We start from the raw sequence: 24304 nt of genomic DNA on the forward strand, positions 1-24304 counted from the left end.
GTGCAGTACAGACATTACCTCAATCAATTTCCTTTCATAAGAGCTGGCTAGTTCCTCATTGTTTTCTACTTGCTTTTGCTCTGGAATAGTAAATTCACCATCAGTGCTCCACATGTTCGGCAGAACTAAAACAAAGAGATGCCTCAGATTAAAACGTTAAATTACATAAACATCTACGACAACCTGTTTAGAAGTAATAGCTCTAAAAGAAACAATTATTAGAAGGACAAAAAATAAGATGCGATATTAAACAGTATTACAAGTACTAAAATGCTGCAGGAGCTGTCTTGTCAGCGATAATTAGACAGGTATCTCAACAGAAGGAAATGCAAACTAAAAGCACTGGGCTGTTGTGTGACTACAGTTACCTAATGGATGCAGAATGCAACTGCGTTCCTACCCAAAGCCTTTGAAAACTAAGCCGATGCTTCTTTTCAAAGTCTTTTTTCTACTTCTCTTCCAAAGTATTCTTTCACACTACTTGCACAGACTACCTACATATCATAGAAATTACAGAAAATAGGGCTGAGAATGGACATTCCATAAACACAATCTAGTATTTCATGGGTTTGCATAAAGCAGAATCAGCTGTAGTCATTTCATTTCTGACAGTTAATTGTCTAATTTATTCTTAGAAACCTCCAATAATGGAGATTTCATGCTTCCCTGCACAATCTATTTAAATTTAAGTATTCTTCTCAGGAAGGTTTTCTTGATAGCTAATCAAACATCCTTCACCTGCCATTTAAGCCCAGAAGTTCTTTTCTTCACCGCAGTGAATGAAAACTACAGCTTATTCTGTTCCTGTTCCCAGCTCTCATTTATGTATTTGACGATCACTTTAAGGCCTATTCTAGGTCTCCTCCAAGTTACACAAGGTCCAATTCAACTTCTCCTCACAGACCATGAATTTCTTAAAAAAGTTAGCACATATAAAGTAAAGAAGCCCCAATAAGAGAGGTTTAACAAATGCTTTCACCATTTCTCAAAATCTAAACTACACACATACAACCACTGTAAGGGAGATAGAAGACACCATAATGCATCTGACTTAATACTCTTAAGCCTGGGAACTGATTTTTACTTTGAAGAAGAATATATACATTCAGAAGTTTATTATTATGATAAGTGAATGTTGGAAGTTATTGTAAGAGCTACTGCTTGTAAACCTTGCTTGGAGTTCTTCAGCCACAAATTTCTAATTATCAGCATTTTCATATACATGATATTATTGTATCTAAGCAGGTTTGGAAAACAGGACACATACAACTCCTGCTGATGGCTGAGAAATCAGGATGCTCATTTATTAAGTATTTAAATACCAATATCTGTTCAGCCTACGGCAGTGATCACTCCTTTTGAAAGCCGGTATGATATTCTAAACTTGACACAGTTCTGACTCTTGGACAATTTATTTATAATCATATTTGCTGCGTGTTTCTTCCTGTTTGTTTGGGTTTTTTAAGTCATCGCAAAGCAAAGTATGCTGAGTTTCATTTATTATTTTAGGAAACTACTTCAAAGTCATACTCAATAGCATCTGATCAGATTATTGTAGCAAATGTAGATTCTTCTCTATTTATAGTCATAAAAGAAATTTCTTTTGACTCTTTCAAAACGGCTTCACTGAAGGTCTAAACACATCCATGTTCTAAAATCTACAATGCCCGTGAGACTTTTGTGCTGCTACCGTTTGGAAGAAGAGTAAAGCATTGTTGGAACCATTCATGATGATAACACGGGGTGTAGCAGCGACACGAGTTGGATGCACCAGCTTCCGCCTCCCTGGCGATCTCCCACCACCACCCAAAGGAGCGGAGCCGGGAATCTGCAGGCTCCGCAGCTCCCGGCTACGGGTAAAGCCACTTACAAGGCAAGAACCTTCACCCGGGAGTGTGCAAATTAATTGGTAAGAAACCTCCAAGAATTTTAACTTAAAATGACAAAAGCAGAGAAAACAGTAGTTTCTTCACCCTATTTTCTTCGCAAAATTGTCACAATCTCAGACACAGTAATAAAACAGGTCTGTTATTCTTTCAAGCATATAAGCTAATTAAGAACAAAATGTCTTAAGACAAGTTGTTACAGTCACTTTACGTTATATCACAACTGGATTTCAATAATTTGCCTTAAGTTACCTAATGACATATATACTGAAAAGTACAAATACCTCTTCCTAATAATGCAAATACTCCTAATTATGAAGGCTCATAACTGAAAAATATGAATGTCTACAGTGAGATGCAGCAAGTTGTGTATGTAAACCCTGGGTGCAATCGTTCCTATAAATCTGCTAAAAGAAAAAACTTTTTTTTGGTTCGCTCTCCTGTTCTGTATCTAAACATATCAGTTCTCAGGGATTCTTTATATGCTTAAGTATTTTTTTGAGTTAGAGGGCCCAGTACTACTAAAAATTTCACATAAACCACCAATGGTAGCTAAGAAAAAAACATATTTGGCTTTATAAAAATACAGTATGTGAAGTTAGAATATAAAGAAAAAAATATTACAAATAGTGCGCGTAGCTGAAATTGATTCTGGTCACTAACAATAAATATTACAGATAATTGCTGTGGATTGATCGGATATCCTTTGAGCATAAAGCATACGTGTATTCATTTTCAGAAATGTTGGTACTGTTCCATCCCCCTTTTTGATCTAGAAAATCTGACCATCCTACCCAGTTTCTATTCTTATCACTCACTAATTTGCACAATTTTAACATGGCAGAATATAGCCAGCCTAGGAATATTTTTTTTCTTTTCCTATAATTATACTCATCATGTAAACTGTCAGTATCTAATGAAGGATAATTTCTGCTATTATAAGAAGCTTAAGCGATGGTTTTCGTGAATAATTCTTAATATGAATCACTACGCTCCAGCAAAGTTGGAAGTAAAAACGTGCTCTCGCTAACAAAAATCCTTTTAAGGATGAATGAAGTTTCGCAACTACAGGTAAGTATAGTGACTAGCCCTTAAGAGCAGAGTTAATGCAGTATCATTCATATAGTCACTTATGTGACCACAATAGTAACAATTGAAAAAAATAATTTTAAAAAAAAGAGATAGATGGTGTCCATTTCTGAAAAGCCACCTCATCCCCCAAACGCCTCCTGTGGTCAGTGGAAATACGGGTCCCGCCAGAAGATGATTCAGAATCGAGACTCCAGTTCATCCCACCATCGACATTTCTATCACCAGTGATGAAAAACAGGTCGCACTGCTAAGAACTCGTTATCTTTCAGATATGAAATCTGCTCATTAGTCAGAGCAGCATAGCAAAGAAAGTAAAATGTCTGGTCTTAGAGAGTCTACTTCAAACAGGCTGCTACTGATTTCCAAAACAACACTAACAGTAGCATCTAGAGATACCAAATTTTGTCTCCTCAAAATAATTATTCTTACGTTCCCATATGACATTACTTCACAGATTATTTTTTAAATCAAATTTTTATCTGATAGCTTTTTCTGGAAAGTTTCTTCTTGGAAAAAAAGACCCTCATCTACCAGAAAATGCTCTGTAGAAACAAGTACCAAAATCTACAATAGTATTTTTTCTCAAAAGGAAAAGAGATCAAATATGTTATTTTCACTATTGGGAGATATTACTCTGCCATCCTTGGAAGAGGTGAATAGGGCTTATAATTATCTCTTGCTAACCCCATTTTCATGTAAATTATTTGTTTTGGCAAAAACTCAGCAAGGAAAGCAAAGACTTTCTTGATTGTTTCTACTTAGCAGTAATTTGATATTATGCCATCACATAACACAAGTGTGGTATCAATCTGCATTACAAAGCTGTGCACACACAGCCCAGGCAAGGCCGCAGCAGGGACACATCTCACAGAATCCCAGAATGTCAGGGGTTGGAAGGGACCTCAAAAGCTCACCCAGTGCAATCCCCCCGCCGGAGCAGGAACACCCAGATGAGGTTACACAGAAGGTGTCCAGGCGAGTTGGAATGTCTGCAGAGAAGGAGACTCCACAACCTCCCTGGGCAGCCTGGGCCAGGCTCTGGTACCCTCACCATGAAGTAGTTTCTTCTCATACTTAAGTGGAACCTCCTGTGTTCCAGTTTGTACCCATTGCCCCTTGTCCTATCATGGTTGTCACCCAGAAGAGCCTGGCTCCATCCTCCTGACACTCCCCCTTTCCATATTGATCCCCATGAATGAGTCACCCCTCAGTCTCCTCTTCTCCAGCTCCAGAGCCCCAGCTCCTCAGCCTTTCCTCACACGGGAGATGCTCCACTCCCTGCAGCATCTTCGTGGCTGCGCTGGACTCTCTCCAGCAGTTCCCTGTCCTGCTGGAACTGAGGGGCCCAGAACTGGACACAATATTCCAGATGGGGTCTCACCAGGGCAGAGCAAAGGGGCAGGAGAACCTCTCTGACCTACTGACCACCCCGCTTCTAATCCCCCCCAGGTCCCACTGGCCTTCCTGGCCACAAGGGCCCAGTGCTGGCTCATGGTCACCCTGCTGTCCCCAGGACTCCCAGGTCCCTTTCCCCTACACTGCTTTGTAACAGGTCGTTCCCCAACTTATACTGGGACCTGGGGTTGTTCCTGCCCAGATGCAAGACTCTACACTTGCCCTCGTTATATTTCATTTAATTTTTCGGAGAAACACAACTGGCAGCTCTTCAGATGCTGGTATTTCCCAAGGGGAGGGCTGATGTCCTACCAGGCAGCACATGGTTACTGTACCTCCCATAACCTCTGTCTCAACAGCCACATACAGAAGATCAAAGCCTGTGCACGTATGGGGGTATTTTCCCCCTTCATTTCATCCTTACCTTCCACTGTCTGACCTTCTCTTCTGAGCATCTGGACAGCTCCTACATACTTCTTCAGTTGCACTTTTAGCACCTCATTTTCTCTGTTGATAAAAGGAACAGAACAAATAAATATTAGTGTTTTCTCAAAATAAAGGAAAGCCCATCTCAATGGAAACATACTATCTGTAATAACAAGCTTTATCTAAGTTTATCAAGACGAAAAAACACAACGACTTACACATTAAATCAACAGCAGAGCACCAGGAAAACTAGTTTTCCAGGGCCACGCAAACAACTCAGTGAAACAGATTATCTCACAATCAAGAAGGCTTCATCAATTGTTTAATTTAGATGTTCTACGCTATGCTACATTGATGGCAGAAAAATGATACAGTCTATCTAAATCAACGGTCGATTAAAAAAAATAAGGACGGGATACTAGCCAAGGAAATGCGAATGGCCAGTATAAAATTAGATACTCATTTTACTAGTTGTCTATGTATTTAATGTCAAGCAAGTAAGAATTCAGCTTCAGAAACCAACTCCAGCGTAAGAAAATGCCAGCACTTCAGCACCAACACCCAAGGGGAAAGTTCTCCACGCACCCTTCCTAAAGGGGAACCAGAAGAGCAGAACCGCAGCGAACCCCTTGGGCCGGGCCGCTGCGGTGCCGGTACCTGCCGCATCCTCCTTCGGACAGCACGACATGGAAAGCGGGTGCTGTCACAGCACCTGACACCACAAAACACCTCAACTTTCTATTTGAGGGAAACGAAATGGATTCTGACTCATCGTATTTGAACCAAAGTTGACAAATGGCATGTCTGCAAACTCCATATCTAAGCCCATTAAGTTAACCAAGCACGACAGAAGTGTTTCTACAGGAGACACATCACTAAAATGTGTTGCGAAAGAGTGAATCCAGACAACTTTTACTCTTTAAGAAAATATCAGGGGAGAAATACACAGGTGCAGCACATTTCATGTATGGGAATTTATCGAAAAATGAGAAGTATTCAGAAACCCAGACAAATATGTTTGATGGTCCTTATGATACCATGCATATAACACACAAAATGTACGTATATATTTATACACACACAGAAAATCAAACTGCTGTTGTGAGCAATGCCATATTTATAAATAAAACCCTACAATACACATATTTCTATGGATTTCAAATCAGTTTTCTGAACAACGTGACCTCAATTTTATTCAGTCCTTTAGTAGGAGGCTGCTAAATAATTGAGAAGAAACTATTGATTACCCAACTATCAAATTTTAACAAAGTCCTTGATGATTTTATGCATTTTATGGTATTTTTCATTTCCTAGACTACAAAGAACAAGTTGGTTTTTACAGAGATGGACGCTGCTATTAAGATTAAGGAAAAAAAAAAAATCAGAAACACAGTTTAATATTATATACTATATTAAATCAAGTCTAAATAATTCATTCATTTTAAAAAAAAAATAGTTTGACAGATAGACAAAAAGATTTTTCACCAGAAGTGTAAATACGTCTGCATGGAAATAACTGTCTACAATTATAATATATTGAGTTTTAAGGATTCTCATGAAGTAATCACACACCATCTCATTTCTGCCTTTGAGAAGAACAGCCTCAGTGCTTCTGTCTGTACTGAGACAGCATCAAAAAAAAAAAAGAAAAAAAAATCAATTTTTCGCTACTGTGCCCATCGACTCAAAATTGATATAGTATAGATGAACTTCAGAAAGACTTTAATTCACTTGGGGTTTTGATACAAGACTGAAATTCACACCAGGACACTATGGCCCAGTTGCAATTTTCTAATATGCCTCTTTATCATCTTATTACTTTTCTTTCTTTGAAATCTCTTTCTCATTACTATTATTTAGCTAGATGCCAAAGAGAGCCCATCCTGATACATATGAATTTATATCGCTCTTTTTATCAGAGAATGTTCAAAAAAAATAGCAAACACTCCCTGGAGGGTCTTTAATGAGTTCAAGAGGCATCATATCAGATATTCACAGTAAGTATTTTATAGGAGGAGAAACTCCTGCATAGGAGTTAAGGGTCAGATTTGCAGAAATTCTTGTCCACCTGACCCAGGAGTCCTCCCTGTTGTCAAGGATGTGAAGTATTTCTCTGTGAAGCCCCAACTTTCCTTTTGCAACTTTTCCAAACTTTACCATCCAGCTTGAAGCAAAACTGTGAGCCTGTTATGAGCCCAGTGATCACCACAGTGCTCTCGGCATCTTTCAAAAGTGCTCCAAAAAATCCCCATTCTGTGCTGAAGAATGAGTGGCATGTCTGTCAGTACAAGTTGAAGAGAACAGAGAGGGAAAAAAAGTCATTTAAAAAATAAAAATCAGGCTGAAATCCACGGGAAACAAAGACAGAGAATGATGCCACTAAAAGCACAACCATCTCCAAAACCTCAATTACCACAAATTTCCCTGTATGATCACTTCTCCCTTGTTAATAAGTAGCTGAAAGACAGTGAGAATATGTAATTTTACCCCGTGTCAGCTCAATGACAGAGGATGACAATCTACTGTTCCTCCAAATTATTCTTTTTGCTCAAATGTCACAGGTCTAGTGTGTGGCGTTGATTAGTTTTTATACCACTGGTGATTACTCAGGCAGAACAACGATACTATTCTTTGGTAGTTTGATTATAAAACTAGAAAACTGCACATTAATTGCTACATTGAAAAAAATGCTAGGGTTTGAAATCCAATCACCAAAAAAAAAATTATTTAAAGCATCCTATGAAATGATAATTTAACTCCTCCCCAGGTCTCTTTATGGTTTATTATTATTTGGATTTATTTATTATTATTTGCATTTCCCCAGGTTTGGTTTTTTTTTTTAGTTTCTGAGTTTCTGACAGAGCAGAATTCTCTCTGGAATCTCTCCAAAAGTATGACCAGAGAAACACAAACACATTTAAAGGCAGCAACGTATTAACGCCACACACCCGGCACAGCAGGATAAATTCTATGCCATCTGAAGCTTTTTCAAGCAACTGCAGGAGTTTCTCCATAGCTCTGTGACTATTCTCCAAAGAAAACCAGATAAAGGTATTTCCAGGTTCCATTAACATCTTATTTATAAACTGTTGCAGTAAGGATCGGCCTTTTTTAGCAGAGTATATTTTATCCTATAGCACTTTCATCCAGTGAAATGACTTAAGATACAATTGAACTCTGTAGTTAGCTTTTGGTTTAGTACTTTTCCTGAAGATAAATCAGAGTATTACAAAATTATGTGTATCCACTCTCAGCTGTTAGTGTCTTTGCTCAAAACCAGAGGAAAAAAACCAGTACTAATTATGGTAATTAATCAGTACAAAATAACAACTGCAAGCAAAGAGGAATGCAAGTATCAAAACCTGATACATGAGTTCCTTGTATCGATTTTCTAAAATGGAAGACACCGTCTCATAAAATCCCTAAAATTCTAAGTATTTCTATTGTCAGAGATACTCGAAAATTCACCAGAAACCACTGTATGTATTCACAAATTATAGAAAAATCTGAAGGATCACCCATATGGTCAGGGCTTGGTGATACAGCAACATCAGCATTACCAGGGTGAGATGTCCTTTGAGCCAAAGCCAGGAAACAAAACATTCATAGGAAAGCATTTATTTTTCAATTGCAATATTTAGTGACACTGATCATACTAACACAGAAACAAAATATTATTTTCCTGAAACGAAATTCTCTTTAAATACTCATGAATGGTGCACAGCCACAGAACACCTTAGCAACAATAAACTTGCTTATTTATTATCTTTTTTTGGAAAACTATCTGGAATGACAAGTAACGATTGATTATATCATAAAGCCAAGTTGCCAAATATCTTCAATTCCCTGCCTAATTTTGAAGCAAAAATAATTACACTTGCTCGCAAGTTTATTATTTAAAAATTAGTATTTGAGGAAATCTTGCCTAAAAGAAAATCAAAACTACTGTAAGAACGATAATTTTGTAATATAATAACCTTTAAGTTATGATTTTTGTTGTGGAGGAAGAGACCCACCACACCTGCTTCTTGAAAAAGATACAGAAGCCCTAGAGGAGTTTTTGTAAAACGAGCATGGTTTGAAAAGAATTTGAAAAAGGGTCATTTCTCATGTATCTCAACTATAGTGGCCTGAAGAATACTGTAATTAAGTTTCTGGCACAAACATCAGACACTAACAAGTGCTTTCTGTGCAGCTAAAATGTGTCTTATTTCTAAATTCGGGCTTACAAAAAACAAAATCCAAGCAATGCATTAGTGGTTTAGAAAACACTGTAAAAGTAGCAAATCTCCAAATAATAAAAAAATTGCGTGAATCTTCAGAATGAACTGAAATAAACAGTGCACTGTCAGAATATGTAGAACCTATGTATATATGGAGAGAAAGAGGTTGGGCTGGGTGACTGCCAGAGCTGCCTTCCAACCTGAACTAGCCTATGGTCCTACTATTAGGAGGTGCAAGACAAAAATTAACTGTAATCATATACAGCCCAAATGAAATAAGAAAAATAAGAACTATTACTCATAGAAGTGGAAGTTGAACTATATACGATTATACTATAAAGCCCATCTCTGAAAAAAACCTGTAATGAGGAATGGTGAGATAAATTTAACCGCTTGTCATGAAAGAGAAACACCCTATCCATGATCAACAGAAAACTGTTCTTACGGTGGCTTCACAACATAGACTGTGCTCAAACCTAAACTATGAAAGGGCTCTATCTGAGCATTGATATCACACCTGAAAAGGCAAAAAACGGCTTTGTGGACAAGAAATATGAGGAAGCTGTCTACCTTCTGAAATAACATCTCTCGTTCTTTTTATGAAATGTTTTTGTAACTTGTGACATGTCACCAACTAACCAAGCAGGAAAAAAAAAAAAACCAAAAAACATTGAATATAGGAATATTCCAATTAGTTTTCACAAACAGTCACGAGAGACATTTTTTCCCCCGTCTAAGCAGCTGCTCAAGGTAGTCACACCAGCATTTCAAGACGCACAACACACCATTTTGCCCATCCCTGAAGCGCTACGGCTCTCTGGGAAGTGGTGGAAAACAGATTAAGTGCCAAATCCAAAAGCAACGTGTCTTAAATAATACAGGCACTGAATAAGAGGAGGCAGTTTAGGTTATGGAATGTACAGAGTAAACAGAAGGTACATAAAAGTGTAAGATAAAGTATAGTCCCATTCTCAGCTCCATTTCCCTACGCAGTGCGTTATCATCTCTTTCAATCTGCTTTTCTTGCTACAAAGCCCGTCCTTTCTAAAACGCTTTCCTCCAACATTTCTGAATATAGTCTAAGAATACGCAATCTGAGATTATCCAGTTTCACAGTCAACTTCAATAAAGGTATTTGCCTCACAAAGGGATGTAACGGTATTCCACACAGAAAAAAAAGAATCTCAATTAAAAAGCTTCAGCATTGCCAAGGACCCAGCAGCACAGCACGTCCCTGCGATTTGAGAGAGGCTCGTTGCTGAGATATCTAACGTCCAATTCTTTGCAGGAGCTTTGGGGACAGGCATAAATACCAGCTCTCATAATCTGAAGCGTACTTGTTCATCAAAATACGATAGTTAGATTGTTACTGGATGATTTTCCTTGACATAAGATGTTCGGAATATTACAACTGAGGAAATTTTTCTACTCAAGTCGTGATCAATTGTTTTCAAGGTAAACAGTGAGATTTCACTGTTACAAAACACCTGAAACCTAGTGTCCTCTCAGCACATTTATCATACAGCACTTACGAAGCATTTCCAAAATTTTCGTTATTTCAAATTCTTCAAATTATTCAGCTTACCCAAATTCCTGGTATAAAATATTATTTATTTTTAAAAATTTACTACTCTTACTACTGCAGCAGCATCACCTACAGTGTACCAAGTCAACCAACAAAACCTATATTCCCAGATAACTATATGCAAATTTTCTTACGTGCTAAAAAATAAGTTGCACTGAAACATTAAAGAAATGCATCTGAAGTCCAAAATAACAGGTGACACAAGAAGTTGTACCTAACCAGCTCTCAACACTTTTTATCATGCGACGAGGTAAACTGACTTTCAGAACAATTCACACAACATACCCAGTCTCCGTAGCAGTAAGAGAAATTAAATAAACTTGTTTAAAAATAATAAGTTAGGCTGAGTGAGCATCTCTTTAGATCTTGTTATAAAAGCTCCTTATCTATTCTTTAAGAAGGTATGTGCATGACAAATATCTGATTCACCTCTATGTCACTGCAAATTCTAAAACTGTGGGGGAAGTGAGTCAAAGAGATATGAATATATAATTCCTATAATTTGAAATGCAAATATTAAACGTGAAGTATTTGCATTGTTTCAATTGCCCTGCATCACGTGAATGTCAAACTCACTTATGCAGCTCTCCTTCCCTCAAAGTGAGTAGTTCGCTTTGATGTGTCATCAAAAGCAGAATTAGTAATGTCCTAAATGCTTTTTTAAAAAAATATGCAAAGCTTTATGTTTCTCATTTTCAGATACTAGCTCTGCTATGCAACGAAAAGCTTACAGGAATCTCAGCTGTGGTACTTCATGACTGACACTACGCACACAGAAAACAAACACTTCCCCCTGTGAGAAGGCACAGATTACTCATCTTATTTAACATTTAGGATGGGTTTGTTGTTTACTATACATGTGAATCGCCCCCAAGATCTTAGGCATCATAGGTTCCTCTAGAGCTTATTTAGAATTGTAAGAGAAAATCACACTATTACAGCAGCGTTTACCCTCAGAAGTCTTTCTCTAAGCTAAATCCCACTGAGACAAGGGGCGGGTTAAAATCCTTTTCTTTCAGCAGAGCTGTAGCACAAAGTCAAGCTGGAGGCAGGTGGGTGCTGGGGCCAATGTCGGTCAACACCTTTGTTAAGGACCTGGCTACGGGGACACAGGGCACCCCCAGCAAGTCCACAGACAATGCAGAACTGGGGAGCAGCTGATACACCAAACGGTTGTGCTGCAATTCAGAGAGACCTGGACAGGCTGGAGAATTGGACTCAGGTGAATCCCTTGAAGTTCAAGGAGGGGAAATGCAACGTTCTGCATCTGCAGAGGAACAGCCCTTGGCACCCAGATGCGCTGGGGGCTGGAAAAGCAGCTCTACAGAGAAGGATCTGGGACAAGCAGCTGCCCACGAGTCAGCAAAGCAAGCCAACAGCAGCTTGCAGCGCGTTAGGAAGAGCATTGCCTGTGGGTCACTGCCAACAACACCGCCCAGAGGGGCTGTAGAGTCTCCCCAGGGAGATATTAAAAACCTGATGGGAAATGGTCCTGAGCAACCTGTTCCAGCTGGCTCTGTGGTGGGCTGACGCTGGCTGGACACCCAGTGCCCAACGCTGCTCCATCACCCCCTCCTCAGCTGCACAGGGGAGAGAAAATGTCACGAAAGGTTGAGTGTGGAACTATAAAACACATCTACCAGAGGAAATACGGTGGAGTACAATTAAAAGGAAATAGGCTCCAAATCAAGTCCTCACTGGCTGCAGATCTGTTCCCTTCCCCTCCCCGCCTCCTTACATTTCAAAGCTGTGTCATATTTGACATTTGGAAAATACTGTTTGCAGACAGTGCTAGGTACTTCAACAACATTAAGACTATGGCATATCCAACAGAAGGAAAAGAAACAGGACATTGATATTGGGCAGACAGCAATATCAAGAATCTCCCAAATATGAAGTAAAATAAAAATTAATTTTTAAAAAGGGGTAGTTAAAACTGGACAAAATAGATATATAAAGAGAGAAAAGGCTTCTTACATTTACCTTACACATGTGTATTCGTTTGTAGCTAGTCTCATTATCTAACTGCTGCTATCTTCATGGCTTACGTTTCCTAGTATTAGTCTAATTACTTTTTAAAATTAAACTTGATTTCAGAAGTTCAGCTCACTAACATTCTTTCCTCTGGAGCTGTAACGGTGGTTTTGCTAACATTTTAAACTCTCACTTAGTGTTAACACTTAACAAAACAAAACCCACAGACCCACTATATTTGTCAGAAAATCTCCCAAAGGTTTTTTTCGGCTTAAGTTCAAACAAAGTCCATGGTGGTTTTAGTCCTAGATCCCTCATATTCTTCTGAAAACTAAACTTCTTGCAAATTTCTTTTTCGTGTATGCAGAATTTCTGTTTCCCTTGTCCCACTGCTGTTCCTTTTCGTGCCGCTGTCGGTGCTCCTCACCTGGCCAGGGCCTGGACCTTGCTGGCGTGTCGCTCCTCCTGTTCCGCCACTTTCCGTCTCCAGTTGTCCATCTCCTGCCGCAGCGCTGCCGAATGCTCCATCTCGCCATCCAACAGGTTCCTCAGAGACCTGGAAGGAGGCAGCAGCCCCTGTTAGAACACTGCAAACGTTACCGAGTAATTAGAGGACACTACGAATCACAGAGCAGGTTGCCTGAATGACACCATTAATGTCATCCCAAAGTTTCATTATTCAACGTAATAAATTCTCCTGATTTGATTATACAAAGATATGAAAAGTTACAAGGAAAAAGGACCCAATCAAAACAGTTGTGCTTACTATTCATTCGTATTATAATCTCATCAACATGCCCAAAGCACAACCTGGTGTAGTATCTACTGTACCACCATGCAGAAATAATTTATTACAGAAAGCAGCTTACAATTTGGTTTCAGTGCAAGCCCACACATCTCAGGAACAATCTATCAGCAATATATTTCCTAGCAAGAGCAGGAGATGGGTAGGGGTCCTGTCTCTACTGAGAACACTGTGACAGAGCTCTGTCTAAAACCTTAGATGAGACAGCAAAGGGCAGCATGACACACAACCGTAAAGCCCAAAGCATCTCTGTCCTCTGCGAAAAAACCTGCAAAGCTGAATGGGGCAATAATTTGCGATTATTGGAGTGGGGAGGATAAGAGGCAGGAAAATAGGATCAGTTGGTAGTCTCAACATTAGAAAAAAATAAACAAAAATTAAAATATCGATAGAAAAATGTCAATTACCAAAATAATCCTACTAGAGCATAACAAAAGTGTCACTTGAATACATCCGCATTTTCATTCATCTAATGATGTGTTCCAATAGACTAAATACCTAAAAAGTAGGTTTGATAGCATTTTAAATAAGCAACTTATCATTTTTACATTTACATCATCATTTTGCCCCAAGTGAACATACAGACTCTCACCAATGACAGCCCCTCTCAGCATAACACTGTTAGACATCCTGCATCACTTCTGCACCAGAAGTGAAAAGGAAATTTTCTGAATATTTGTATGCAAACCAACTTTTACCCATTTGGAAAGCTATCTTAAGAGATCTTAAGAATCCTTTGGCTTCAAGTTTGGGGTTTGAAAATACTGTAACTGGCAAAAACTCCCAAAATGCAAAGAGTAGTAGGTGATGCAAATTCAAAGGAAAAAGCTGACCTGCAAATATTACTCTTTGGTATCAACTGTTGAATACTGAAGTATTAAGCTTACCTTTCACAGAAAAATAATATACATCCAAAGGATTACTACATGTAGCTTTACATGTAGCTTTACTACATGTAGCTTTACACAAAGGACAGCTTGTATTAACGTTTTTGGGTTTTTTTAATTATAGTGCCTCTTGATTAGAAAAAGAAGACTACCTATTCTGTTCTTCCAGTTCATCCTTTCTATTCATCATGGCCACAATAGCTTGACGAAGTTCATCTAAAGAGAAGGGACAAAAAAAGATTAATTTCTGTGTGCATTTTTGCTCAGTTCAGATCTAAAAGTCATAGCGGCCCTAACTCAGCAACATGTTTAAGATGATGCCAACATCATTTGCTATTCAGCAAAGCGCATAAAATGCTCTTAATCTCATCACTAATTTGAGCAACCTTTCCAAAACGGTATTATTTAACACAGGATCAGAAGTACTGATCAAATCAGTCTGCAGCTGGCTTTAATACAAATGTTTCCAAGTCTGCCTCTGCCTGCAGCTGGTTTGTTTTAATCGCAGACATATGGGACAATGCACCTTTTCACTACGTGCATATTAATGACATACACTGTTACTTGTTTAACTTCTTGTAATTGCTTCTTTTCCTCACTATCAATTCTGCCACAGGAAATAGAACTATTCCAGCGACCAGAGTAGATGCAATGTCATTGCTGCTCCATGGCACTTCTTCTCAAGCTCAGTCTTAAAGACAATGGGATTTCTGAATCTTGTAATTTCCTATAAAAACCTTTTTATCGCCTATAAATACCTTAAAAATACTTTCTGTCATTACATCAAGAATATTCTTTTTTAATTGTGACAGAATTTCAGATTTTTTTAGAGACTTCTTCAGGGTTGGCTTTACCGGTGATACCAAAGTAGCCAAACACCGTACAGAAAGGCGTCAGCTCTAAGTGCTGCTGCACCCGGAGTCCTGCTGTTATTACGGTTTTAGCGTATAACTGTACAGCTGTACTATTTCCTATAAATTTACAGAAAATATTAGAACCTAATTGTCTAATCTACAACAGATCCTGACTTCCAGAGCTTCCATGCATACACAAAACACAAATATTTGAATGGCTTCTAGCAAACATCACGATGGATACAGGTCCTAAACTAGATTTTTTTTAAATGTCATTAACAATTTCATGTATGTTAATCAATAATTTTATGAGAGCTTCTGCACAGACACAATTATTGAAAACATCCCTCCCAACAGTTAAATGAAATGCTCCTGTGTTTCTATATAACAAATAAGCAAATTCTGTTCTGCAAGTATTCAAAGCAGATGGCAGCAAATTGTTTGTGCTTTTACTGCAAACACACTAACAGAACTGCTAGTACGTTATTTCTTCAAGTATGCCAAGCCATTGGACAACGTTTTTCCCCTTTACACTTGGTTCACTGATTTTTCTGTATATTTCTTCATATTTTCTATAATTGCAGAACTTTTTGCCAGTACAGAAAGAACTTTACTTTGTCCTGTGGACCAGACTAAGTCTGCCAGACTCTAGTAGTGGACAAAACGTGAAGGTTTTTACTGTGTCAACCAAACACATCGCTCTGCGCAGACACCACAATTCCATCTGGCATTGGTAATTGCGCTGGTAAATCCTCCCTGGCAGGGTTCTCATATCACTTTATATCCCATTTCTTCATGCAAGATTTTTTCCAAAACATTTCCACTTCTTTGGCCATGGAGAAAGTAGACAATTATTTTCCTACCCATTCCACATTACAGCCTGAGAACTAATTGACATTAGCAAGAAACCTTTCTGCAGGTCATTAGAGGGATTTTGCACTCCATTAATTCAGCACAAAAAGATTAATTATTTTTCTACAGTAATTTAGCATCTTTATATGAGTTCTCTACACAGCTGTAAAAAAGAAAATCCAAATCTTGTAGAAAAGCCAAAAATTTTTTTAAAAAAAATCAAAAATCTGGAGACTTCTGCTTTCTCCCTCAAGAATATGCATTACTCATATTCAAAACCAAAGCTGTGATTTCAGGGCAGTGCTTCCAGCAAAAAGCACGCTGCAGTTTGTCTCACCCATCGTTGCTGCCGCCTCCCCTCCAAATTGGGTTCAGGTTTGGTTTGGGTTTTGTTGGGGGTTTTTTCGCTGGTTCATTTGGGGTTTTCTCCAAGTGATGTTACTGTTGAGTTTAATAGCATCGCGGGCACAAGGCACACAGCAGAAAGCAGCCAGGGCCGAACCAAACACCTTTTTGGTCAATCAGGATGAGGAACAAAAGGTGGAACACCCTTTCTGGCAAGAGCAAAGTTCACATTGCACTGAAGTGACCAGGCAACCACTGTAATTTACATAGCAATTGCAGAAAAACTTCAAATGGAAAGATTCTATATGACAAAATACACTTTCCTCCATTATTTTCACGACCATTTTTCAAAAGATAACTTTTATTAGCTAGCTTTTTTTTTTTTTGGGGCGGGGGGGAGGAACCACCCACCAATCGTACATTCTGAGATGTAAGTATTATATTTAGCTATGAAATATCTAACTGGGTATTAGCATTGTTTTCGTCATGATGAGATAATGTCACTTTGAGGCCAGACTAGAAAGGTTGGACCTTTGAGGTTTTTTTTCTTTGGGTTATTTTGTGATTTGTTGGTGGGTTTTTTAGCAGTGGAAAATTGGTAGTTTTTAACAGTCCTGAAAAAAATAATACGCAGTGTTGTGAAAACACTCCACAATCCATTAGCCTATTTGTGAACTAAAAATTCGTGCTAAGGATGAGGAAAATAGAATAATCCTGTAAGCGTTCAAGCCTTGTACAAGTGTACAACACAAGCAAAACCCACCCATAGTCAACCTTCAGTACAGTAACACCCTATAACAAAACAAAGGTCTTTACCTATAAAGCTGAATTCAGAATCTTCCTCAAGAAAGCATCAAGCCAATGGCATTTTAAATATTTCGAGTGTCATTAAAAGATGACAATGCCCGGTCTGAGTTGGTTGTTATTATTTCTCTGACTCTGAATAAATGAAAGGCGTTGCTGCTCAGACAAGTGGTTGTAGCGCTGGCTCTGCACTCACGCTGGGGTGACTACCCTGCAATAATTGCCTGTGTGCATCCTCAAGTCTGTTTACGTGTGTACTGATTTATTAACATTTAAACGACGAAGCTATTATGAATTGTCTCCATTTTTCCCAATTTTACCAGCCTATTCAAATTGCAACCTTAAGTTATTATAACAATCTTCTTTCCCTTATTCCATCCAGAACCTTCTGCACGAGCAGAGAGCTGAAATCCCATCCTCTCACTCCCCTCTCCAACACACACGTCAGTGAGCAGAGCATGAAAGCAAAATTCTGGTAAAGACCACGGTTTGCAGAAAAGGAGAAGAAAAAAGCCTCTCGAAATAAAAGATGTTGAAATGCTTTTTATAATATTTCCACTTGCCTTATTTTTTTCTGAGAGTTACAGAATTGACAATACTGTAGAGAGACAGCAACGCAGAAACTCCAAGTTTCATTATTACATATCGGACAAAAAACACCACTTAATTTAGGACCACAAAAGCAACCACACTTGATAACTCAGTATTTCTTGCTAATTTAGGCCGAGTACAGGTAGCAGAGAAGATGCGGAAGGAGCATCAACAGAACCAACAGGTCGCGAGGGCTGCTCCAGCAACGCTGCTCCATCACTGCACCGCTCACTCCTGCTTGAACTCGGCAGCATTACAGAGTCATATTTTCTCTCAATTCCTCAAAACTCACACAAAACCTATATCGTTCATCATCAACGCTTCTTTAACCTCTGCATGCGCAGTAAATATAAAGGAGTCAAACGTTCATTAGTGGAATTAAATAAATAATAAGCTACCAAGAAAAATACCAGAAGCCAATTTAATCATCTTCTGATTCACGTAACTGAACGGAACTAGAAGGACACCGTCCTGTTTAATTCAAGCGTAACATTCAAGACTTTCAAAAAACGTGATTTCTTGCTCTCACTTATGCTTCTCGAAAAATTTGAGCAGCACGTCAGGACAGTCAGCTGAAGGCAAATCCAGCAAATCCAGCATCATAGACTGCGGCACGTTCGCTTCACCTCATTTTTTCAGCAGACTTGTGTCTCATTCATTGTGTGGGTTAGAAGAAGGAAGAAATGATAAAAAAAAAAAAAAGAATCAAGGTTGGAGCAGCAACCATAAATTGGGCATTTTCTGACTTCTGGATTTCACAATCTCAATCTTTCTCCCCCTCTTCTTGTCTTTTTTCCTTCTTTTTTTCTCCACTTTTTCTTTTTATTTTTTCTTTTTTTTTTAATAAAACAGTGAGTGGATGGCCCAATATAACCACTTCAGAAAACACTTTGATATTAGAGTTTATGTCCTATTTCTGAACTGCTTTGTGCTTGATGTGTCATTTGCATTCTGTAAAGTAACATTAATTGAAAGAGACACGCTACTGCTATTAATGATCAGCATTCAACACCAACATAGCTAAAATTCAAGTGATGATCAGAGTTTCATAAAGATAAAATAAGATAATTAGCGAGGTCTTTCAAATTATGTAATCTTAAGAGATATTTTTCCAACAACTTCTTAAAAAAAGGATTTCCATGTGCAAACCAATAATTCCAAACCAGGTGTTTCTTTATCAGTAAAACAACATAATATAAAATCAAGGAATGAATTATCATATTAAACCTCACTTTTTAAAGCACCAAAACCATCTTTTATTGTTGAAATTAATCTGTAGCGCCTAATTACTAATAAAGCCAATATTTGCTCTAAAACATTTTTATTTCACTTCCATACTACATGCAGAGTCAAGCTTCTATAAAACTTTTCTAAGGCCACATTCAGAGCATGAAATACACAAAAAAGTGCCATGCTTTAAGAAACACCTGTCAACTTCCCAGCAACCTCCAGGAAAGTCAGAAGTTTCAATGGGGCAGAGTCTGGTTGGAGGCCTGTATCTAGTGGAGTGCCTCAAGGGTCAGTTCTGGGACCAATACTGTTCAATATATTCATCAATGACTTGGATGAGGGAATTGAGTGTACTATCAGCAAGTTTGCTGATGACACCAAGCTGGGAGGAGCGGCTGACACGCCAGAGGGCTGTGCTGCCATCCAGCGAGATCTGGACAGGCTAGAGAGTTGGGCGGGGAAAAATTGAATGAAATATAACAAGGGAAAATGTAGAGTCTTGCATCTGGGCAGGAACAACCCCAGGTTCCAGTACAGGTTGGGGAATGACCTATTAGAGAGCAGTGTAGGGGAGAGGGACCTGGAGATCCTGGGGACAGCAGGATGACCATGAGCCAGCACTGTGCCCTTGTGGCCAAGAAGGCCAATGGCATCCTGGGGTGGATTAGAAGGGGGGTGGTCAGTAGGTCAGAGAGGTTCTCCTTCCCCTCTGCTCTGCCCTGGTGAGACCTCATCTGGAATATTGTGTCCAGTTCTGGGCCCCTCAGTTCAAGAAGGACAGGGAACTGCTGGAGAGAGTCCAGCGCAGGGCCACAAAGATGATTAAGGGAGTGGAGCATCTCCCTTATGAGGAAAGGCTGAGGGAGCTGGGTCTCTAGCTTGGAGAAGAGGAGACTGAGGGGTGACCTCATCAATGTTTATAAATATATAAAGGGTGGGTGTCACGAGGATGGAGCCAGGCTCTTCTCAGTGACAACCAACAGTAAGACAAGGGGTAATGGGTTCAAGCTGGAACACAAGAGGTTCCACTTAAATTTGAGAAGAAACTTCTTCTCAGTGAGGGTGACGGAACACTGGAACAGGCTGCCCATGGAGGTTGTGGATTCTCCTTCTCTGGAGACATTCAAAACCCGCCTGGACGCCTTCCCGTGTAACCTCACCTGGGTGTTCCTGCCCTGGCAGGGGGATTGGACTAGATGATCTTTCGAGGTCCCTTCCAATCCCTAACATTCTGTGATTCTGTGATTCTGTGAAGTTTCACAACTCTTGCGCTGTTTCACCAAGGATGGGCCAAGTACCATTTTTAAGCACCGGTTCTAAGTCGGAGCTGCAAAATCATCTCTGGGTGTGCACGAAGTCCCGTCGCACTCGTCTGCAATCGCAGAGAGAACACCAGGCTGGCAGCAGCCTACAGGAGGATTTGTTATTTTCCTGAGTGCAGATTTCCACAGGTAATTGTGGAGGCGAAGAAAACGTCCAGCAGACCAGTGGCATCTTCAAGCCTGACCTTTCCAGACACGCTCCCTAAGCTGCCCGCACACACGCTGCCTACCAAGGCCTTATTCAGTGCTCTAAAAATCTTGTAAATATGATCCTGTCATATCACTATTAATAGGGCAATTTTTAGCAGGAAAGAAATTAAGCAATACAGTGTCGGCCTTCTGGTGTACAGAAGGGTCCTGGCCAAAAAAGACGTCTGGAAGATGCACTGCAAACTTTTTTTTCTCAGTGATGAAACGTATGTGGCCTCTTTCCACAGCTGTGCTGCCAGGGAAGCCACAGAACCCAGTATCAGAAGCATTTAGAGGAAAAAGTACGAAAATATACACCTTATTTATTCACACAGACAGGATACACATATAATATGTAGGTTTGATTATTCAGTCAAGTTCTTCAGTGCTCATGAAAACTGAGGGCTTTCTCAAGAGTATATGAAAAAATATGGAGTAATGTACAGCGCTCTAACCTTCGCTTACCTCTGTGGTTAAGCCAACGTTAAAAACTGAGGAAAATGATAGTGGAAAAACTAAGTTCCCAAGTATTTACTAAAAAAGTACCTTACTAAAAGGTACCTTGTAAGAAGGACGTAAGTAGCATCCTTCTAAACTGAAAGTTTTGGAACTTCCTTTTTTTCCACTGCAAAACCAAAATGAGGAGACCTGTGCTGGCAGGACAGGTTTCCTGGTGTAAAACAAGGCTGAAAATATTATCTCCCAACGGCAATAACTGGAGCGGGCATAAAGTTGTCTGTGATTCAAATATGACAAAACAAATACCTTTTTTTTTTTTTAATGGAAATGTCAGAATAGGCGCATAAATATAAAACTCCTGACAAACTTCATGTTTTATAAAGTTGGTTATAAGACATAACGATCTGTAAAATAGTGCAAAATTTCAAATTATGTCTAATATACACAGTGAAACTCTAACTCCATGGACTAGGATTTCTCTTGAGTGGCATTAGTATTTTTTGGAGATGTATCTGCTAAGTTAACCGAAACCTTACCAAAGCATGGGAGATGAATTCAGGAAAATTATTCAAAATGGCAGAAATTTTAAATCACAGCTTCTTATAACATAATTTTCCAGCCTGCCTATCAAGAGAACTGAGAAAAGGTTAGTATTATACTAGTAAATTTGAAAGAAAGCAGGAAGAGAATAGATTTAAAAAAAAAAAAACCAATAAAATTATTTCAGGCTTTATGTTTGGAAGTAAGAAGCACAAAACCCCAGTCACTGGAGACCTTGCAGCTTTTCTCACTGCACTATTGCATTCCATTTTTCTTGCCTGATGTGTTAGAATTAGTTGCTATGCAACCAAACTGTAAGCCTCACCATTTAATAATCCTTCTAATTGCAATACAGAAAAAGAGGTTCGGTTTCTGCCTTTGTCATAGCCCTGAATTCTTCCTGTACAGAGAATCTATGACCAATAACAATTAACTTGAAAAAAAGGATTTTTGTTGAATGTATCTGGGATCAGCTCTTACAAAAGTATTAACGTATATGTATAGTCAGCTGAATTTTGATTACAATGATAATTAGATTATTTACTAAGTGTTCTACTGGCTTTAGAGATGTTTTGGCATAGTTCCCCCCTTCAACCAAAACCTTCTCTGAAAGGGGAAACTAATGACAGCGTATATGCTTCTCTTGATCCTATGGTTCATTTCATTTACAAATCAAGCACCAAGAATTGAAAAATCTCGAGATTTCCTTTCTATTTTATAGCTGTCTTAGCTACACAGAGGAACTGACAGAGCAACTGATGGAGACCAATTGCGGCCCCTGCTGGTACCTAATACACCTACAAAACAATAAAATCAATAGGGTGCGGTAAAAATCACAGTTTCCCATTAAAATCCTATTACTGAAAAATTAAATAAAAATGTAAGAATGAAAGGATATTGTAGTAACAACACGAGTGGAGAATATCCAGTGACCAAAGTATCACAGTAACTATCAACAGTAACTCCACCTACACCTTCAATTATGTCACTCAAAAGTCTCAAACTAGTTTCCCACTACAATAAAGGAGCAGCTGAGGGAGCTGGGGGTTCAGCTGGAGAACAGGAGCTGAGGGGAGACCTTCTGATCTCTGAACTGCCTGAAAGGAGCTTGGTGCATGGAGGGGTTGGTCTCTTCTCCCAAGGAACAAGTGATAGGACAAGAGGAAATGGCCTCAAGTTGTGCCAGGGGAGGTTCAGATTGGATGTTAGGAAAAAATTCTTCACAGAAAGGGTTTTTGGGCATTGGAACAGGCTGCCCAGGGCAGTGGTGGAGTCACCATCCCTGGAGGGGTTTAAAAGGCGTTCAGAGGAGGTTCTTAGGGACACGGGTTAGTGCCAGAGTCGGGTTATGGTTGGACTCGGTGATCCTGAGGATCTCTTCCAACCAAAAAGATTCTATGATTTTATGATTCTAAGAAAGGATTTTTCAGCAGACCCATGCCAGAGCCTGAAACAGCACCCAGTAAAAGTGTGTGGTCTACCTCCTTTAGCATACAGTGACACAGATATCGTTTGCACATGACATTAGAACATGAGATTACAATATCTTAAGGGTTCGTTCATTCTGATGATTTCATAAATCAGTTTCAGAAAATAATCTTGGCTGCTTTGCTTCTAACTTTCCAAATGTCATGATTTACAGTTTGTGGCATATTTGAATTTATAAAAAGAAACAAACACACACTCCAGAGCTTTAGGAACAATCTATATCCACCAGATCAGTTGCAAAATTGTCTGTATAGTGAGGAAAAGAAAACCATACTGTTTACATACATGTTTAGACAGCTAGCCACCTTAACAACTAAGTCTCTATTCTACAAGTTTATGTGAAGAAAAAAGATTAAAGACGGGGTAAACAAACTGCCCGTACTTCTCCTAATCTCCTTGTATAGCAAAGGCTATTTTATTCTGTCCAGCTCAACTCTCAACACCACTGAAAATACAACTATCCTCCACCTTAATCTTAACAAAGTTTTTGTTTATGAAAGTCAATATTTATGTTTGGAGCAGATTTCCATACCAAAACACAGACTGAGTGTACGTAGAAAGAATTCCAGGTTTGGTTGGGTTTTGGTGTTTTGTTTCTGTTTTCCAACTAGGCGTTAATGAAAAAAGGCAAAATAAGTAAAACTGCATCAGAACCAATCATTTCCAGTGTTTTCTGAGCTTGCAGAGATTTAAAGATGTTAATCAAATTAAATCATTATTGTTCATTTAACTACTCAAGCCACATCTAGTACAAGGACGGCAAAGAGAAGCTGATACCATTCCAGCTGCAACGAACCATAACCTGGGATCTGCCAATTCAAAAATCATTTTAGAGCAGCCACTTTTAATGTGGCCAGCATGTCAGAAATGAAGTGCTGTGTGCCCCTCTAAACAGATCTTACTGAAATAAAAACCGAAATGACGAGTTACAGAACTTTCAAAGTTAATGCCATCAATCTAGATACATCAAGGAAGTACTTACTAATTGTCATGGATTCTGGCACAGTAGCTGAAGGCAACACGTTGCTTAAAGTATTCACTGGAGCTGGAGGGCTGACTTCCACCCTAGTCATCAAAGTACAATACCATCAATAAACGCAAACAAAATCCTGAATTCAAAACTTAAGAAAAAAGCATGCTAGAAACTAAAATTGTCACCATACTCAACCATATTCAATCAACTTATGTTTAATTGTCCTTTAATGTATCTGTTGTGAGTCTGATTTGAAAATACACACAAAAAGATCCATATCAACAGGCCATGAAGAATGCTGTAAACATGAACATAAAAACCCACATAAAGCCTATTTTCAAAACCAGGAGGCTAAGTCTGCCTGTCATTCGACATGACTACATG

At 39.0% G+C, this 24304-nt stretch overlaps 1 protein-coding gene across 3 annotated transcripts in view; it reads right to left on the minus strand.

Annotated features, from left to right (window-relative positions):
• Nucleotides 1-24304, minus strand: part of SNX29 (sorting nexin 29) — a 129859-nt gene that overhangs the window by 80265 nt on the left and 25290 nt on the right. For all 3 annotated transcript variants that reach the window (XM_065644612.1, XM_065644611.1, XM_065644613.1), the window contains exons 11-15: nt 23930-24012; nt 14426-14489; nt 13009-13137; nt 4798-4880; nt 19-125 (exon numbers count right to left, since the gene is read on the minus strand). In XM_065644612.1, the coding sequence (XP_065500684.1) occupies nt 19-125; nt 4798-4880; nt 13009-13137; nt 14426-14489; nt 23930-24012 (466 nt within the window). The remainder of the gene's footprint in view (nt 1-18; nt 126-4797; nt 4881-13008; nt 13138-14425; nt 14490-23929; nt 24013-24304) is intronic.

The sequence above is a fragment of the Caloenas nicobarica genome, chromosome 14 (genome assembly GCF_036013445.1).
Source record: "Caloenas nicobarica isolate bCalNic1 chromosome 14, bCalNic1.hap1, whole genome shotgun sequence".
NCBI classification, from domain to species: Eukaryota; Metazoa; Chordata; class Aves; order Columbiformes; family Columbidae; genus Caloenas; species Caloenas nicobarica.